At 38.9% G+C, this 16,383-nt stretch overlaps 3 protein-coding genes and 1 long non-coding RNA gene across 4 annotated transcripts; 2 read left to right on the plus strand and 2 right to left on the minus strand.

The window, feature by feature from the left end:
* Positions 1-1,021: 1,021 nt before the first annotated feature.
* On the plus strand, positions 1,022-2,670 carry LOC137712439 (methylecgonone reductase-like). The gene is made up of 2 exons (XM_068451513.1): positions 1,022-1,362; positions 2,559-2,670. Exons 1-2 carry the CDS (start codon positions 1,022-1,024, stop codon positions 2,668-2,670), a joined length of 453 nt encoding a protein of 150 aa, XP_068307614.1.
* A 5,030-nt stretch (positions 2,671-7,700) lies between these two features.
* Positions 7,701-8,302, plus strand: LOC137712440 (methylecgonone reductase-like). The gene is made up of 2 exons (XM_068451514.1): positions 7,701-7,889; positions 8,042-8,302. Exons 1-2 carry the CDS (start codon positions 7,701-7,703, stop codon positions 8,300-8,302), a joined length of 450 nt encoding a protein of 149 aa, XP_068307615.1.
* A 574-nt stretch (positions 8,303-8,876) lies between these two features.
* On the minus strand, positions 8,877-10,007 carry LOC137712027 (uncharacterized). Its single transcript, XR_011065189.1, has 3 exons — positions 9,939-10,007; positions 9,315-9,405; positions 8,877-9,188 (listed from the first exon to the last, which is right to left on the minus strand). It is a non-coding gene; the product is annotated as an uncharacterized lncRNA (long non-coding RNA).
* Positions 10,008-11,737: 1,730 nt separating this feature from the next.
* Positions 11,738-14,823, minus strand: LOC137712942 (transmembrane 9 superfamily member 3-like). Its single transcript, XM_068452148.1, has 7 exons — positions 14,585-14,823; positions 14,058-14,098; positions 13,382-13,964; positions 13,157-13,294; positions 12,910-13,066; positions 12,330-12,814; positions 11,738-12,158 (listed from the first exon to the last, which is right to left on the minus strand). Exons 1-7 carry the CDS (start codon positions 14,740-14,742, stop codon positions 11,939-11,941), a joined length of 1,782 nt encoding a protein of 593 aa, XP_068308249.1. The 5' UTR covers positions 14,743-14,823; the 3' UTR covers positions 11,738-11,938.
* Between the last annotated feature and the right edge of the window lie 1,560 nt (positions 14,824-16,383).

A 16,383-nucleotide genomic window follows, 5' to 3' on the forward strand; every position in this document is an offset into this window, starting at 1 on the left:
TTTTGTTAACTTAGTTATGGATGGACCGTGGTACAATCAAAATTCTGGTGCAGTGCATCCATGGAGGAGGTAGAGGAGTGGCAGCTTTCCCGCGAGGAAGAAGGCTGAAACTCCTTTTTTTTCTTTTTTTTTATCTGCTACATGGGTCTACCATTGCTACTAAAATATTGGTTTTAAAAAGCACTTTCTCATTTTATTTTTGGTTAAATCTCTATTGGGTGAAATGGTCAAAGACGTAGTTTTTATTGTGAATCCTATTTTATGTGCTAAGAATTCCGTATTTTGTAAATCACATCTAAATCATTTTTTTCATAGAAATAAGATTTACTTGAATTGTATACTCTTATCTCTACTAATATAATAATACTACATGATCTAAATAGGAACCATTACCTTTATTTCTATTTAACAAAAGAAAAACTTTTTTCTTTTTTTCCGTAAAATTGTGAAAAGTTATCAAAGTATTTACAATTTTTATTTTTGAACAATCGATATTATCTACACTACAGGGGAGGGGGTGGGCTTAACTTCACAATGGGCTAGCAATAATGTGGTTCAAATTCGCATTTAGCGAGAATTAAATCTAAAACATCTCACTTACAAGTGAAGAGGAATACCACTAGACCGTAGTACTAAGTGGCAAGTATTTACAAATTAGAAGAAGGGATTTTATTCATGATGACCTAGCTTTGGTTTTACCATGATTTATGAATGAAAAATATTATTATTTAGTTTTTGTAAGTTTATCGTTTATTTCTTTTTTTGGACGTTTTACATTGGATGGTTAGGACCATCCAATGTGAGAATCCTGGATCTGCCACTGCTCAAAACTAATTCCCATTTTTTATAATAAAAAGAACAAAAGAAAAATAAAAAGGAAAAAAAGGGATCCCGGCTTCCTATATATATATATGGGTAATTGATCATGAGCATTACCATATATGTGTGTGTGTGTGTACATACACATGCAGTAGTTGATCATCAGCATCATCAGAAATATTGAATTGATCAGAACTAATCGATGGAGGAGACTATTATTAATAGTAGCACAAAGAAATTAGTACCGGAAGTGGTGCTAAATTCAGGCCACAAGATGCCAGTGCTAGGGTTAGGGACAGGTAAAGTGCCTCCAACACCAACTGATGAGCTCGTCTCCATTCTCGTCGACGCCATTGACGCCGGCTACCACCATATCGACACTGCCGCTTTCTACCAAACCGAAGAAGCCGTCGGTCTAGCCGTGGTCCGGGCAAAAGAGCGAGGCGTTATCAAGAACCGGGATGACATGTTCATCACTTCCAAGCTGTGGTGTACTGATGCTTATCCTGATGGTGTTCTCCCAGCCCTCAAAACCTCACTCCGGTATGTAACCTATCTATACAAACCTATATATATATATATATATATGTGTGTGTGTGTGTGTATAAGGGTCACGTTTCATGCTTTTGATTAGATTGGATTGGATAATTTGTTAGTTTTAAAAGTACGTTTAAAGAAAAATAGAGGTCAAACTTAAAAAAAAATTTCTGTTCGAAAGTTGAACGTAGAACATAGATTAGTCGGAAGCCATAAGTTTTCAGGTAATGATAGGGAAATTAAATTTGGAAACTAAATTTACAAATCAAATAATGTGTCACCAATAAGAATAAGCATGTTTATCAACATGTAAGTAATAAATCAATCATCAACTTCCATGTCCTTTAGTTTTCAAAATTTTATCTACAAATTTAGTCTTCCTAACATTACTCCAAGTTTCCTTTGTGATTAATCTTGAACAAAATTTAAACGTTGACTTTTGTTTCTTACTTCAACATACGCTAAATCTAGCGAGTTATCAAAACCAAAACCCAATCGTAGGCAACAAGCGTGACAAAAAACTTTTCAATATTAATATAATATAATTAATAGGATGTTATTCAACTAGTTGTTAGTTTAGTGATATTTGTTGGAACGAAATGTTTTCTGGTTGGTTGACTCAAGTTACAATGGTCTACTTGAGTCACGAAGACAAGTGTAAAGTTGAGATTCAATCTATCCATGCATGACGTATATGTCCTAGATGTTAGTCAAGTGTCATGTCGTTATAGGTGACCTAGCGTGTGTGTAGCTTGGATTGAATTCAGTGCCAATGATTTTTGACGAGGGAACGTGTTTTTGCTGAGCTCTGCAATAATTTGAACGGCCGCTTTCTTGCACAAAAATACGAGCACAAGTTCTTCAAGTTCATTCATTCCTTTCTTCAATATTTCCAAATCCAAAAATTGACAAAACAATCTCAAATACAGAATATATCAGTATTTTTCTTTCACGGTAAGAAGTCTCGAGTTCGAGTTCACATTATTTATCTATATATATGAAGGAGGCTGGGCTGGAGTACGTCCATATAGAGAAATAGGTGGTGATAGACAGAGAAGAGTAGGGAGAAGCAGTTTGTATTTCTAATGAATTCCTTGATCTGCTTAACATATTGATACAAGATATATACAAGCCTATAGTTGACTTTGTGCAACATAAAAGGTAACTAATAACTCTTGATTATTTACATAAACAATATGGAGAGAATGGTGGGATCACGTTTTGACAGCAGATGTGGTGGAGAGATTTGTGGTGGATTCAATACTCTCGTCAGTGGATTCGTTGGCCGTTAAGGCTGAAACTGTTGGTATTTGACAGTTTACTAACTCAATACCAAAATATGTGGGTGATAAGTTTACAAACTCTATCACACCTCTTTCACTTTGCACTCTCAAATAAAATTGGACAAAGAAAGAAATAGAGAAAGGAGGGAAGCAACAAGCTTTGGCAAAACACTTGGACTTTGATATATGAAAAAAAGGTTTACAAACTATTGGAATAAGAAAGCTTACAAGCTTCTTCACAATTGGAAGTGGGATTTGGATGGGATGATTTACAATGCTTGAGAACTTGGGTATTTATAGCAAACCAAATGATTAAACTAAGATTATTTATTACCACACAAAACACATTAATTGCACCTAATAATTTTTATTCAACCATACCTAACATTGCCTAACTTTCCATGCCTAACTTTGACATTGATTTTCAACAATGGCAACTTGTTTTGATTTGAATTTCCAACACACCTCCTCAAATCAAAACGCCTTCATTCCTAGCATTTCACGCAGTAGCCGGAATGTTTCAATTGGCAATGGCTTTGTGAAGATGTCTGCCACTTGTTCCTTGGTGTGACAGTAGACAAGTTCAATTGTCCTTTGCTTCACATGGTCCCTTAGAAAATGGAACCTGGTATCAATGTGCTTGCTCCTTCCATGTTGAACAGGATTCTTTGCAAGTTTGATTGCAGACACGTTATCTACGTGAATCACAGTCGATTCCACTTGTGGATGACACACTGACTTCAACAGATTTCTTAACCAAATTGCCTCACACACGGTTGAGGCTACAGCAACATACTCGGCTTCACATGATGACAAAGCAACAATTGATTGCTTCTTTGAAGTCCATGAGAAAGCTGTTGATCCTAGAAAAAACACATAGCCAGTTGTGCTTTTCCTTTCATCTTGGTCACCTCCCCAATCACTATCTGAATAACCAAATAATTTTGCATCTTCACCAAAATTATAAAATAGACCATAGTTTAGAGTACCTCTTATGTACCTCAAAATTCTCTTGGCGGCCAGCCAATGAGACTCCCTTGGTGTTTCCATGTATCGACTCACGAGTCCAACACCATAAACTATATCAGGTCTTGTGATTGTAAGGTACCTTAGGCTTCCAACGAGGCTTTTGTACACTGTTGAGTTTACAAACTCACCCTCTCCTCCTTTGGACAGCTTCAATCCAGTTGCGACTGGGGTATTGACAGTGTTGCACTTGTCCATATTGAACTTCTTCAATATGTCTCTCATGTACCTTTGTTGAGAGATGTAGATACCATCACTTTCTTGCTTCACTTCTATGCCAAGAAAGTATGACATTAATCCATTGTCAGTCATCTCGAATTCACTGAACATGGATTGCTTGAACTCATGGAACATTGCCTCATTGTTTCCTGTAAACAATAAATCATCTACATAGAGACAAATAATTAAGAACTCCCCTTTTTCACCATTCTTCATGTAAACTGAATGCTCGTATGGACATTTCTGAAATCCATTTTGGTGAAGGTAGTTGTCGATCCTTGAGTTCCAAGCTCGTGGTGCTTGCTTGAGGCCGTATAAAGCCTTCTTCAAACGATACACCTTATCTTCTTCTCCTTGTACTTGGAAGCCTTCCAGTTGTTCCACGTACACTTCTTCCTCAAGTACTCCATTAAGGAAGGCTGACTTGACATCTAGTTGATAAATTTTCCATTTATGATGTGCGGCAAGAGAGATTAGCAATCTTACCGTGTCAAGTCTCGCAACTGGAGCATAGACTTCATCATAGTCCACTCCATACTTCTGTTTGTAGCCCTTTGCTACAAGCCTTGATTTGTATCGATCCACACTCCCATCTGCAGTGCGTTTGATCTTGTAAACCCACTTGACACCAATAGCCTTCTGATTTGGTGGGAGCTTTGTCAGCTCCCAAGTGTCATTCTTCTCGATGGCATGGATCTCTTCTTCCATGGCTTTCTTCCAACAATCTTCTTCCACAGCTTCATTGAATGAGAAAGGCTCGTGGTCTGCATACAAGCAGAAAAGGTTGGTTTCTTCTTCTTCTTCTTGTCCATAAATCTCTGTGAGACTCCTTAACCTCACTGGAGTTGAGGAGCTGCTTTCCTCACTAGATGTAGGACCACTCCTTGCAATTCTGTGCACTGGAGTTGTTGTGATTGTTTGAGCAGGCTGTTGCTCAATCGGTGGTACAACTTCTGGTTCTTCAAAATCAGTGGAGACGATCTTCTCTTTACTGACTTCTTTGTTGTTCCACGTCCATATCTCTTCCTCACTGAAGATGACATCTCTACTAACCACTAGTTTGCCAGTTAGTGGGTTGTAGAGCTTGTATGCCTTGGACTCTTCATTATAGCCCACAAACACACACTTCTCACCTCTATCATCAAGTTTCCTCCTCTTGGCTTCTGGAACTTGAGCATATGCAACACACCCAAAAATTCTTAGGTGTGTAACATTCGGCTTGTATCCACTCCAAGCCTCTTGTGGTGTCATCCTCTTGACACTCTTTGTTGGACATCGATTCAACAAATAAATCGAACAAGCTACAGCTTCTGCCCATAACTCTTTTGGCAAATTCTTCTCCTTAAGCATGGACCTTGTCATGTCAAGGATGGTTCGATTCTTTCTTTCGGCTATCCCATTTTGCTGTGGGGTATAGGCAGCAGTAAGTTGATGCCTAATTCCTTGCTCCTTACAGTATGCTTGGAAAGCATTGGAGGTGTACTCTCCACCTCTATCTGATCTCACAGCCACAAGCTTGTGGTTACTTTCTGCCTCTGTGAGTGCCTTGAACTCCTTGAAAATTTTTAGGGCAGCTGACTTCTCCTTGAGAAAATAGACCCAAGTCTTTCTACTGAAATCATCAATGAAGGTAATAAAATACCTATTACCTCCATAAGACATGGGATCCAATGGACCACATATATCTGTGTGCACCAACTGCAGTGGTGCCTTTGCTCTCCATGTATCACCAACAGGGAACGATAGTCGTGCTTTCTTGCCAAGCACACAACCTTCACATACTTGGCGTGTGGCTTCAATCTGGGGTAGACCACGAACCATTCCTCCACTTGACAGCAACTTTAGGCCATTGAAATTAAGATGGCCAAATCGAAGATGCCATTTCCATGACTCATCTTCCATTACACCGATGTTGCAGCTTCCAATCTTTGTGTTCAAATTCAACGGAAACATCCGGTTCTTTGACATTCGAACACGTGCAATAAGCTTTCTCCTTGCATTCCTGAGAGTGAGAAGCATGTTCTCCATATGTATAATGTACCCTTTCTGGAGCAGTTGACCAATGCTCAGAATGTTGCTCTTCATACCTGGTATCTAGTAGGTATCGGAGATGTATTCTTCTCTTCCATCCTTCTGGATGATCTTGATCTTCCCTTTGCCTTCAACTGGCAACTTTGAGGAGTCACCAAGACTTACAGATCCATAGGCCCCTTCTTTGAGTTCGGCAAAAAACTACTTCTTTCCACACATGTGATTGCTTGCACCAGAGTCCAAATACCAAACATCTTGTTGGCTACTGGAATCATGGTGTGCTAGTAAGACTGTAAGTTCTTCATCAGTATTTCCACTTGATTCTGCCATGTTGACATGCTCACCATTTTTATGTGAACATTCATTGGCATAATGCCCATATTGCTTACAGTTGTGACACTGGATATGCGCCTTTCCTCGAGTAGATCTCCACTCCTGAGACTGACCTTGATTTTGTGCATAGCCTCGACCTCTTCCTCGGGCTCGTCCTCGGCTACGGTTGGATGAGCTCCCACGACGTGAGTTCCACTGCCCACGACCTTTATTTGGTTTGTCAATATTCAACTTTGACTCCAAAGCTTGCTCTAGCGTTGTGGGGCTTGCATTCTTCTGAATGCGTTGCTCGTGAACTAGGAGGGATCCTAGTAGCTCTTCTGCGCTCATCACCTCCAAATCCTTGGATTCCTCAATGGCAGCCACCACATGCTCAAACTTAGATGTGAGTGACCGGAGTATCTTCTCCACAACTCGTACTTCATCGAGTCTCTCGCCATTTCTCCTCATCTGATTTACTATCACAATGAGCCTTGAGTGATAGTCGGAGATGCTCTCCCCTTCATTCATATGAGCAGTTTCAAAATCTGCTCGAAGTGATTGTAACCTCACTTTCTTGACTCGATCTACTCCTTTGTAGATTGTACTGAGTGTATCCCATACTTGCTTGCTCGTTGTTGCTTCTGCAACCTTCTCGAACGTTGAATCTTCCAAACCCTGGTATAGAAGATACAGCGCCTTTTGGTCCTTCTTTCGTAAGTCCTTGAGAGTGTTCCTTTGATCCGCAGTATATACGGCTTCTTGCTCGGCAGTGGGTACAACATACCCACTACTGACAACTTCCCATAGCTCCTGTGATCCAAACAATGCTTTGAATTGGATGCACCATCTTTCATAATTTTCTTTCTTCAATGTGGGAACTTGGAGTTGCACTAAGTTGGACGCCATAACTGCTGCACCTGCCAGAATGGTATTCTGGCTCTGATACCAATTGTTGGTATTTGACAGTTTACTAACTCAATACCAAAATATGTGGGTGATAAGTTTACAAACTCTATCACACCTCTTTCACTTTGCACTCTCAAATAAAATTGGACAAAGAAAGAAATAGAGAAAGGAGGGAAGCAACAAGCTTTGGCAAAACACTTGGACTTTGATATATGAAAAAAAGGTTTACAAACTATTGGAATAAGAAAGCTTACAAGCTTCTTCACAATTGGAAGTGGGATTTGGATGGGATGATTTACAATGCTTGAGAACTTGGGTATTTATAGCAAACCAAATGATTAAACTAAGATTATTTATTACCACACAAAACACATTAATTGCACCTAATAATTTTTATTCAACCATACCTAACATTGCCTAACTTTCCATGCCTAACTTTGACATTGATTTTCAACAATGGCAACTTGTTTTGATTTGAATTTCCAATAGAAACATGGAATCCCAGGATTTGAACTAACTAAAGAAGATATGATACCCTTTGATATAACGAGGATATGGGCGGCCATGGAAGAAATTTCCAGGTTAGGCTTAGCCAAGTCTATTGGCGTTAGCAATTTCGGCATCTTAAAGCTCTCTCAAATCCTTCACAATGCCACCATCCCCCCGACGGTTAACCAGGTCGAAATGAACCCGTCTTGGCAGCAAGGAAAACTGCGAGACTTCTGTAAAGAGAGGGATTCATGTGACTGCGTGGTCTCCCTTGGGACTTTATGGATCTCCTCAGCTTAACAATGCTGAGATTGATATTATTCCGTTCTCGAGGACCTCGCTGCTGCCAAAGGGAAGACTGTGCCACAGGTAATATTTGTTTCGGATTTTGTTGGTTAATTAGTTTATAAATACAGAAACTAGGACAGATTAACTTGGTTGTGTTCATGCACATTATACTGAGATCCATCGTCCAGCAAAGAGCAAGTGCAGTTCCGAAGACTTTCAACAAGGAGCGGATGAAGCCGAACCTTGACATAGCCGATTGGGAACTAAGTGAAGATGAAATGAACAAGATCAAGCGAATTCCCCAGCGCAGGCTGTGTTCCGCAGAGTCCTTTGTTTCCGAAGCCGGACCTTACAAGTCACTCGACCAACTCTGGGATAATGACCCCTAACTTCCTAAGCTCTATGTTACCCAGTGTTCTAAAAGTTTCTGCAATTCTTCGCGCTAGGCAAATGGTCACCACGACGATTAATTCTTAAGCGTTTCAAAAATAAATAAAAAATGACATTTAAACTTGCCTAGACACCTGCCTGCTTAAATCACAACTCTCACTTAGACAGAAAATAAATTACTTCCATTTTGCGTCTTTTTTCTTCAATAAATTGAAAGAAACTTGTTGGATACTTAGATGAATACTAGTTATATGTTTGTTCCCATGTTTTTAGTATGTTACTTTATAATTTATATATCATTCTATTTTACAATTTATATATCCAATACAATTATGTCATTATATGTCATTCTATTCATGCTACACAATAAATTTAATTAAAATAAAAATGAAAACAGCCGAGGCCCTGCCTATAGAGCTACGCCCTTGTTCACTGCCATGCTAGCGCCTTTTAGAATCTTAATGCTACCCGAAACTAATTCCATTTCAAGTTCCATGCATAATGATCGACATGCATCTTCTTTTCATTTCTTTTTCTGAGAATAATTTTTAATGTTAAAATGGCATACATAAACTCCTATGAAGTCGATAATCTTTTCAGCTTCACTGTTAGGTATTACACATTTGAAAATTTAATAACAGAAGCAAACTGTGATAGCTGATCCAAGTTTAATTCCAAAACTTTATGTACAGTGGAATTCATCTTGATCGCAAATCTCTTTGTTGAAGTGTTGACAGGCCGTCCACATTTACCTTCGGTGCGAATGCTGCTTGGGATCCATTTCATGCTCCGGAACTATTTGATGGATGTCGAAGAGGATGCATCTTCCAAACTGTAAAGCCTTTCAGCAATCAGGGGTAGCCTATACGTCCGGGCGATACGGATCTGAAGCAGAAGCAACAAGACTATAATCACAACAAAATGAATAACAATATTCTCGCAAATAGGGCTCGAGGAACAACTAGTGTTTGACAAGGTGTCAAACCTGCCCCAAGGTGGAAAAATCAGTACCTGTGCAAAAGCATAAATTGCCCACAAGATTCTTGCGTGATCAGTTCCGAGCATTTGAATGACAACATCTGCCAAAAATGTCCCCCAAAGCCTGCACACAAAGCCAAAAGAAATAGATTAATAACAGTTGCTGGAAATTTATTCGGAACAGTAAAAAGCAAAATCTTGAAGAACATCAAAACCAGCAAAGAGCTGCTGCGCAGTTGGCTTAATTATAAAAAATTGAAGCATCGGGCTACTTGAGGAAAGGCAGTGCTTAATCTCAACCTGTCAGCTAATGGTTTGAGCAAATCTACACTCGATTAAATGTCAGTAACACGAGTCTTTTTTTCACCCAAAATAACTCTTGGTTACTGAGAAGTGACTAACTTTTCACTTTTATGCTGGCATCAACAGCACCTATCTAAACTTTCCTCCTTATTCTACTTCCATAGAAATTAGTAATACTTTGATTAAGGAACAATGAAATGATACTTGCACGTACATATTGTGAGTGTGTACCCGTGCGGCGGCCATGAGTAGGAGGGTGTGTGTGAAATAAGGTCGCAAACGAACCAGAAAAGCAAACATAGGGAAGCTGGAAATAATGATGTTTTAGAAATCAAGTGTAGGAAGAGTCAATACACTGGGCCAAGCAAAGCCATCATGCTTCTTAAACCAAGATATCTTGATGTAGCCCCTGCAAAACCCTGTCCAAAACGGCAATTATTAGAAATCCTGAAATGAGAGAGAAACTAGCATAAAGCTAAGAGTTAAAACAGACATGGACATGAGAGATCCCGTGACATGAAGGCAAGGGAATTAAAAACCTTGAAAAATATCAGACACAGGAGGAACACGGTAATGTACACCCATACGACTGGTGACCAAACAATTAACTCATTTATGGTTCCTTTATAGCTGTGAAGTGTGAAATCGAAGACGTACCTTTCTAACAAAATCCCTTTTTAGCTGATGGTTGGCAGCTTCTAGGAACACCTTCCCAGATAACTTTCTAGCTAACTACCACAAAGGAAAAATAGTTAAAGGTATGTAGAGAAGAAATGGAATAATCAGTTTGACTATACTCTTTTCTTACTTACCAACTGATAAATCTTCGCCAAAGTAAAGATACCACCACCCTTGAGAGAAAATCATAAACCAACAAAATTAAAAGATATGAACTTAAGTTGGAGAGAATTGAGCGTGCATAAAGTCTTCCTAGTAAAGCTACATTGCCTTCAAAAACATGGATCGGAGCTCTGCTGCCCCGACTTTTAAAGCACTGAGGGCCTGCATCTTCCATTGATTGAGTCCAAGTTGAAGACTATGTTGACCATCAGATGGCTCAGAGAACTCCAACAAGCCCTCGAAATTTCCTGATTCTTCACTACAAGAAATTGCCTTGTTAGTAAAGGCAGCAACTTTATTATCCGGGTTGTGATTATAAAAGCACAAGGCTTGCTGGGTGAGTGAGTTTAGTGCGGCAGCGGAGGCGGCGGTGGTGAGTGGGGGAGCAAAGGGGAGGTGGAGCGCCAGAGCTGATGAGGCAATGGACATATCTCACCGCACTCGGCTGTTGCAAATCGGTTGCTGAGAGAGTAAAAGTGCTACCGGAGATGTAGAATTTGGAGGGTCATTAGTTTCAAGTGTTCGCTTTTTCGTGTTGTGGGAATTCCTGAGATTGTGCGATGCTCAATTGACTACCATTTTCTAACCGCCATTGACTCATTTTCTGCTTACCGGACGAATCAAACCGGACCGAGCCGGTTCAGTTAGGAACGGTATTTGTACGGTTTCGGTTTCGCAATTTCGAACATCCACCCCTACTCGAGTTTTCACCCTCTACAAGTTTAATTTAGAATAATTTAGTGTAAACCATACTTTATTAAAAAAGCCTAATTTACAACTAAAGCCTAAAAGCTTGTTTGAAACTATTTTTAAATGAACGAAAGTTTTTAGAAAATATGTTTTTTTGAATTCTAAAAGCATTTAAAAATGTTTATTTCAAAAAACACCACTTATGTGCTTCTTGCATGAAACAATAAAATGTTTTTCTAGAATTCACTTGTCATTTTACTAAAGATTGATTCCAAATACGCTTTTAATCATTTCAAAGATATTTCCAAACAAGTCATAAATTATTATTCTTTTTCTCTTCTTTCGAATGCCATTTTTCTCCTCTTACAAACCCATTTTTAGGCCGTCAAATTTAATAAACGGAAACATCGAACATTATTAGACATAAGTGAAGGAAAAATGCGTATGGTTATCAACTTATCATTCCCGTTGTTCGGTTTGAAGTTCTTACCTACAGATTTTGAAGATATTCGACGTCTCCCCGCTCAAAAGCACATTCCACAAGTTCAATGGTGGCAGTAATTTACAATTTGACACTTCCATGTAACTGAGGGCGAGGGAGGGAGAGAGAGAGAGATGGGTACGTAAGGAGAGAGAATATATTTGAAGAATGTATTGCAAAGGATTTAAAGGTAAAGATACAGACTTGTCTCTGAATATCTCACGACTACAGCTTTAGTACACCAAGCACTAACAAAATTAATTTGACCAAACTTCTCTACAGAGGTGCCTGTGACTCCAAAAACACGAGAAACCATATCCGATGATTCATGGAGAACAAGCTACTACTCACACTTGATCGACCGGTATATGTGACGGACAAAAAGCAAAGCTGCACGGAAGCCTACAGTTCCAAGCATGAGGAAGAAACCGTAGCAGATGCATGCCATGTAACCAAAGAAGAATGATGTTTGCATGAATCCCGACATATCCGAGCGTGCGTAGTAGTAATACAGACAATAGGCATAGATAAATAGTCCAGTAGACCCACCACAGAGGAAAGACCTGTACCGAAACCAACGCATACATCAGTCAAGGTATAGTATATTTGCATCTTCTGAAATTGAAACTGGTTTACAAAAGGGTTTAGGCATACACAAGAATAAAAAGTATAATAACTCGCATAGAAACCCTAACCAAACTTAGAATGCACAGATAATAATAATAGCTGCTTACCTCCACCACCACTCATGGTCCTCAGCAGCAAGTTGGAAATATGTCAATGCCACGGTAATGAAAGCAGTGACGATCAGAAGAATGATAAACACAATAAACAAGATGCTGTAAATGGTGTAAATCCTGTGACCCCATACACTTGCAAATATGTAATACAGTTCAATGTATATAGCACTGAAAGGCAGAAAACCGGCCATTGCCATTTGAGGGATTGTTGCCCGGTACCAAGGTAATGGTGGAATCTCTCTCGGATATTTAGTGGTGCGAACAGGGGCTTGGAACTCAGCTTTGCTGTTCTTCCCAGCAATCCCACCCAACACCAGTAAAGGTGATGTTACAAGTGTCCATATCAGAACTATAACTACAATCGTGCCGAATGGAAGGGCAGCAGTGGCTGTATAAGCAATTGCAACTGTATTCAAAAAGCAGAATGTAAGGAACAGAGGTCCACAGAACAGGCATCCCGTCAGCAATAGATTCCTAACCTGTCATACCAGAAAGTTTGAACCTTTAATTATTAAAACATCAACTTCAATCAATGATACCAAAACCATAGCAAGGAGAATTTATCATTAAATACCCAGTTTGATCCCTCTAGCTGACAATAAAATGACGTAGCAGTATAGCCCGCAATTCCTGAAGTGAGTGCATAAATGACTACCAGAGCAGTAAATAAAGCCCCTCGGTTGTACGGATAAAACACACCAACAAGCGCGAGTATGAAAATGAACACCGTACTGCATGGAATGGAAAGAACAAAACATGAGAAACTTCGACAACTGAGAGGTGCTGGTGCCGCACCTATAGCTGGATAAATGAGCACTTACAGAGTAAAAAGTTGGGTTCCCGAACCAAGAGCTGCTGCGAACAGGGACTTGTATTTGGGGAACCTGAATACATCTCCATGAATGTATTTCCATCCGGTCTCTTCCTGGTCTTCAGCTGCTTCTTCATCATGGGCATATCTTTTATACAGAAAGAAAAGGTATAAGTAAGAATGGGTGAACCGGCGCAGACATAAAACAGGAAAAAGGATTACTAAATATGCTTACTTGACAAAATCATTCTTAAGCACTCGCATGAGAATTGTAGCAAGAAACCCGGTCAAGAGGAGAACCGTCACGCATGAATTTATAATTGAGAACCAATGGATCTCCAAATGATGAGGCAACGATGAGGACTGAGAATACTTATCCATCCTCTTATCAAAAGGAGTGGTTGTTTCCTTCCACTCTACAGTATACATGAATTCAACATCAACTTCTTTATCCTCTGTAAGGTCAACCAGTGCATTTGGATCTGTACGAACATTGACTTCAATCACGCGGTCCTTTTTATAATAGAGATCAAAATGAATGTGCTTATAAAGGTAGGTCTTGTACTCGCTCGGGTCTTTGCCTTCCTTGTCAACCTTCCCTATGAAACCCCAAATCGGCAAGTCATCATAATACATCTGGAAGTAATAGTCCTTGTTGACAGCAGATCTGAACTGGGCCACTTCTTCCTTTTTGAGTTTTTTCTTGCAAGCTAATTCGGTATCTTTATGCTTTAGGAACTCAAGTTTGTAAGGGGCACTGACTAAACGATCCCCATTTAATACTTCACCAAGAGCTTCCTTTTTCTCTTTCACCGCACCTACAATTCGGATCCAAATAATGAGGTAAATTCAATTCCTCGGAGAAGATTAAGGAAGTAAATACGAAGGAAACGAATCGATTTGATACAAACCTGGTGAGCAGAATGGGAGATCAAAGTAGCGGTACGTTTCACTGGAAACACCGAAAAAACAAAAAGAACCAAACTTTAGACCATCAGGAACACCAAAGTTCCACCATAATCAAACTAACATACAATTTGCTATCCAGCTCAGCAGAAACAGACCTAAACTTCGGATTACAGTACACATGAAATTTCGACGAAAAACAAAAACACAGTTGACTCATAAACTTGATTGTAAATGACTAAGAACCCAAATCAAATCTTTCAAAAACAGATCAAGCTCTGGTATTTACAAATAGCCAATGTAAATTCAATTTCCAAATCACAATGTCTAGCTTATCCCACCTGAACCAGAACTTGTAATTCATGCAGATTTCTCAGTAACCAAACAAATTTTCCCAGTAACCAAACAAATGGGTGCGGAAATAAACTCAGATCCATAACAATTAACAGCGAAATAAACAAACCCAGAAGCTGAATTGAGCTAAGAAAGCATGAAATTTTGAGATCGAGCAGTGCGGAGTGTTGGGTTTTACCTGGGGTTGTGAAACGGGCCGACCTTGTTGGCATACAGAGGGACTAAATCTCCTTCCTTGTAGCGATGATCCGACCCGTCAGACCTGACTAGATCCGCACCGGACAGAATTAGCAAAGCGATGATGCAGTGTACTCCTACCGTCATGGTCTTCCTCATTCTCTCTCTCTCTCTCTCTCTCTCTCTCTAACCTCTGCAGAGACAAGACAACCACGTTCGGTAGATTTGATTTCCTGGGTTTGGTTTGGGTCTTTGGTTTATATATTTATTTGGGGGTCAAGCTTTTGGACTTAAAAACTTTTATGTTATTTATTCAATCCATCGTTATAAACAAACAAGAATGTGTGAGATAAAAAATATAATGTGTAGTTCTGATTACGCTAAAAAATAATGTATTCCACTTTATAATTTGTAGAATGCTTGAAAATTATGAATCGCATCAATTGGAGGCTCGTGATGATAAATTGTCTTTGACATGAAAATATGAAAGCGTAATCCACTCATTTTGATATTCTTATAAAAAAATCATAACTCGCACAATGTAATTAGTAATATATTACTTAAAAATGCAAGAAGCGATGTTATGGTCAGAATTTTTAATATTTTTCTTCCATTTGAATTTAACTTATAGTAGTAATATCGATTAGAAGAAATCATAAACTCAAATGAAGTGAAATTATGGAATCACATTACTAGTAAATAAAGATTTCATTAATACGCATATAAAATAAGGAAAACTAATGAAAATGATTTGAAAACTTTAAGTTTTAACGATAAAGACAAAATAAAAGGTAAACTGAATAGCAACATTATTAACTTTTTAGAGTAAAAATATAGTTTTTCGTTAAAGATCCTTATAAAATAATTATTAGTTAATGTGGAAATAACTTGTTTTTGTTTTTAATGTGAAATAAAAATGAGGCCAAACGGGGAACAATTGGTGACGGAGACGGAGTGCCTCACCACGTGGTGAGATGTTTGATGCCTTACCGACGCTTTGGTGTCTACCTTATGCCGTAGGGTGCGTCTCAAGCTTCTCCTTTTTTTTTTTTTTAAATTTCTTTCTTCCTTTCTCCGTCTACGTGGTCGCACGTGATTGGTGTGCTTTGTGAGACTGAGAGGTCTGGTGGTTTGGTGGTCAACGCCGTTGGGATGATTCCTTGGCCTCCTCCCTTTTCGGATCTCAAAATTAGCGTTACACGCACCAATTTTTTCACCAAGGTCTTGGGCGTCTACTATACTGTTACAATTACGTTTTGGCACAATGTTCATTGTGCTTTTGGACCAAATCGCTACCGTGCTATTTTATTTGGTCAAGCCGCTATCATTATTTAGACCAACTATTTATCTCAACGTAGGTTGAAAATATTTCAATGGGTCTTTCTGATTTTCAAATAGGTGGATTTCGATGAGAAAGTCATCATCTGATCCAAAAAAAAGGACAAAGACATGATGACATTTTATTTGAGTTTTAAATTATATAGAACAAAGAAATTAGTTGGTGATTGCTTAGGAAGAAGGGCACACCCTATGAATTTATGAACCATGGCCCAATTTGAGAACCATATTAATTAATTTTATATATATATATATATCATATTATGCTCATAGTGGTACTTTCACGCCTTTAAGCAACAATAACGTGCCGTCACAAAAAAAAAAAGAAATCACGTCCATATTAATGAACCAACATTACATACACATAATTCCGTTCTATGAATGCATTAATTGAACATGCAAATGCGTGGTTGTCGAACAGTTGGGACTATAGTCAATGTGCGGTTTTTGAACAGTTGGAAA

The sequence above is a fragment of the Pyrus communis genome, chromosome 13, assembly GCF_963583255.1.
Source record: "Pyrus communis chromosome 13, drPyrComm1.1, whole genome shotgun sequence".
Lineage (NCBI taxonomy): Eukaryota > Viridiplantae > Streptophyta > Magnoliopsida > Rosales > Rosaceae > Pyrus > Pyrus communis.